Here is a 2659-nt window from a genome sequence, read left to right as displayed (position 1 = left end):
CATAATGTGGTGAGATTTAAATCTTTAACGAGAAAGTCCGGTCTGTTGAACCTGTTGTGAAACCATGACCTGGATCATCAGGATAAACAATTCTGTTTTCAGAGCCTCTAATTAGCTCAGTCAATGTTTGCTCTCTCTCTCTGTGCTCCATTAAATCTCAGTTAGACTTCGTTCAAACAGGACAACCTGCTGTTGTTTCCACAGCAACACACAGCTGAGCATCACTTCCTGTTTCCTTATTTCATCAATAATCTGATCTTTTCTAACTGGATGAAGGAGGAGGAGTCGCTTTGATTATTTCTCTTTATTTGATAATTACATGAATTATTCAGGAACAACCAGCCAGCTGCTGATTGGTCATCCATTCACCTGCCCAGGTGATCAGAGATTGGACGGTTCAGCTTTAACAGGAAGTGAATCCTTTCCAATAGAAGTTCTTACAGCCAGCTTTGCGTTCGCGGGGCTCGCTGTTCTTCGAGTCGACGGACCGCTCCAGGTTCATCCGCCCGCTGGTTGCCATGGAAACCACCTCATCCTGCCGCCGGGCTTCGGCCTCTGGCAGAGACATCTGAGCCAGCAGGTCTTCCACGGCCCGTTTACTCCACTCCTGAAGAACAAAGAGGACAACACAGATCCAGAAATGTTTGTGAGCTCATCTGTGAGATCCTTTTAAGCTCTTACAAAGACGAAAAGCTGCAGAAGTTATCCACTGGAAGCTCATTTGCAATACAACTTCCCACCACTTGGTGGCAGTAATGTGTGAGTCAGCTGTTTAACGAACTCCAATAAGCAGCAGAAGACGTTTAGCTAGCCGCTAGTTATAAAAAAGGATTTAAAATGAAGGCGAACGTTTCCCAAAACTCCTAAAAGGCTGAAACTGCACAACGACGATCCGAGTCATTATGTACGATTTAATAAACAGAGAGAACAGAGCGTTAGCGTTAGCGTTAGCGTTCGCTACCCTTTAACACATCGGCCTCAAGAAGCCAAACATCCAACACTCGTGGGAATTTTTCACAAATAAATAAACAAACCAACAAACAAATAAATAAAAGAAAATGAGATGCAGATGGGAAACAACGATGTATGTACCTAAAATAATTCTGAGAAATTTATGAACTAAATACATTGTGAATTTAAATGTTTTTATTAAAATAAAAACTAAAAATGTTGGTTATTTATTTCTAATTTAATCATTTTTAATAGATTTACTTTCTCACTGTGTCGTTTTATTGATCGTGATTTAAATTTACTGTAATTTTTAAGAACAATAAAATTCGGTAAATTAAACAAAAAATTTAAAGCAGAACAAAAATAAAGTTGAAAAATTAAATGATTAAAATCTAGTAATTAGTAGTGTGTCAATAATCTTTACTTTTAAACATGCAGCCTGATTTTACTCCATGAATTGCTTCCGTGTTGGTCATCTTGTTCCAGGTTTTAACTGGACTGGTTTCTACTTCCGGTTTAACAGGTTTTAGTTGTTACTGGGAGTGGATTTGGTTCCTAATAATAATAATTAAATTAGGAGAGTGTTGGTATCTGAATGGGCCCCGGGGCCACTTCATACCAGAAACACCTGAGTTGACTACTGGAGGAAAAGCTGATATTAATCAAACTAAGAAGCTTTAAATTCCTTCATGGCGTCGTGTGTTTATCATCATGTGAACCTGGAGTCGGTTTGTTTCCTGGGCCGTTTCGAACTTCTGCCCCCTACAGGATGGGACCAGAATCACACCTCATCTTAAAGTTGCTTTCAGCCATTTTACCTGAGACAGGAGTCCGGCGCTTCGGGCTCGCTGCAGCAGCCGGTGGTGAAGCAGCTCCAGGTCCAGGTCCTGGTTCTGGTACTGGTCTTGGTCTCTGTCAGGCTGAGAGGAAACCCCCAGACTGCACAGAGCCAGCGCTGCAAGCATTAAAAAGACAGGACAACGTGCGTGATGCATCACTGCAGAAATATGAGGAGAAGAAGAAGATTAAGAGTAAAACTTCAGAGTTTTGGTCTGGTTTCTCCTGCTGGCCCTGGTGCTGGCTCTGGTTCTGTGCTCCCGGTCTTGTGGGTGCTGCTCTTATGAGGCCTGGTTCCCCTCCTCCTGAGGGTCACATGATGTGGTGTGATTGATTGGCAGCTGGTGGGCTGTGAGCGATGAAGGAACTCTGACATCCAAGTTAAACAGAAGTCCATTAGCTGGAGGAATAAAACAATAAAGCTATCAGCGCTCGCAGCCGCTGACGCTCCTCTCCAGCAAATACAACGGCAGAATGTTGGCTGCAGAGGGGGCCAATTAGCCCCGCGTTCAGAGGATTAGCAGACTTCATTAGCACTCACTGATATCTCCATTAAACAAAGAGGCAGCAGCAGAGTCGCCCACTCAACATTCAGTCAGAACAAACACGAGCGACTTCGCTTCAGCAGCCGTGAGAACGACTTGATGCAGCTTTAAACCATCCAGCTGCAGGTGGAGGCCACCCCACCAACCCCAACCCTCCATCCCTGATCCGGATAACAGCCGATGCTCCTAGTTTACCAAGACCAGATCTCTACTGTTACACAGCGTGGATTCACATGCTAATAATCTACATGGACGATTTAAAGAGTTTTTACTCCAAACTATGAACAAACACCAGACGTGCTTCACTGACCAGCTACAATCTACAA

The 2659-nt window shown here is 43.5% G+C and overlaps 1 protein-coding gene across 1 annotated transcript; it reads right to left on the bottom strand.

Annotated features, from left to right (window-relative positions):
• Positions 1-295: 295 nt before the first annotated feature.
• sst1.2 (somatostatin 1, tandem duplicate 2) lies at positions 296-2427 on the bottom strand. The gene is made up of 2 exons (XM_041995127.1): positions 1770-2427; positions 296-607 (listed from the first exon to the last, which is right to left on the bottom strand). The coding sequence occupies exons 1-2, from the start codon at positions 1944-1946 to the stop codon at positions 404-406; spliced, it is 381 nt and encodes a 126-aa protein (XP_041851061.1). The 5' UTR covers positions 1947-2427; the 3' UTR covers positions 296-403.
• Between the last annotated feature and the right edge of the window lie 232 nt (positions 2428-2659).

This window comes from Melanotaenia boesemani, chromosome 9, assembly GCF_017639745.1.
Source record: "Melanotaenia boesemani isolate fMelBoe1 chromosome 9, fMelBoe1.pri, whole genome shotgun sequence".
NCBI classification, from domain to species: domain Eukaryota; kingdom Metazoa; phylum Chordata; class Actinopteri; order Atheriniformes; family Melanotaeniidae; genus Melanotaenia; species Melanotaenia boesemani.
This window is presented reverse-complemented; position numbering and strand designations above follow the sequence as displayed.

Excerpts from the sequence above, each read along its gene's own strand:
- sst1.2 (XM_041995127.1), bottom strand. The coding sequence starts at position 1,946 with ATGCATCACGCACGTTGTCCTGTCTTTTTAATGCTTGCAGCGCTGGCT. Across the intron at positions 608-1,769 it reads GCGCCGGACTCCTGTCTCAG|GAGTGGAGTAAACGGGCCGT; the intron begins GTAAAATGGCTG and ends TTTGTTCTTCAG.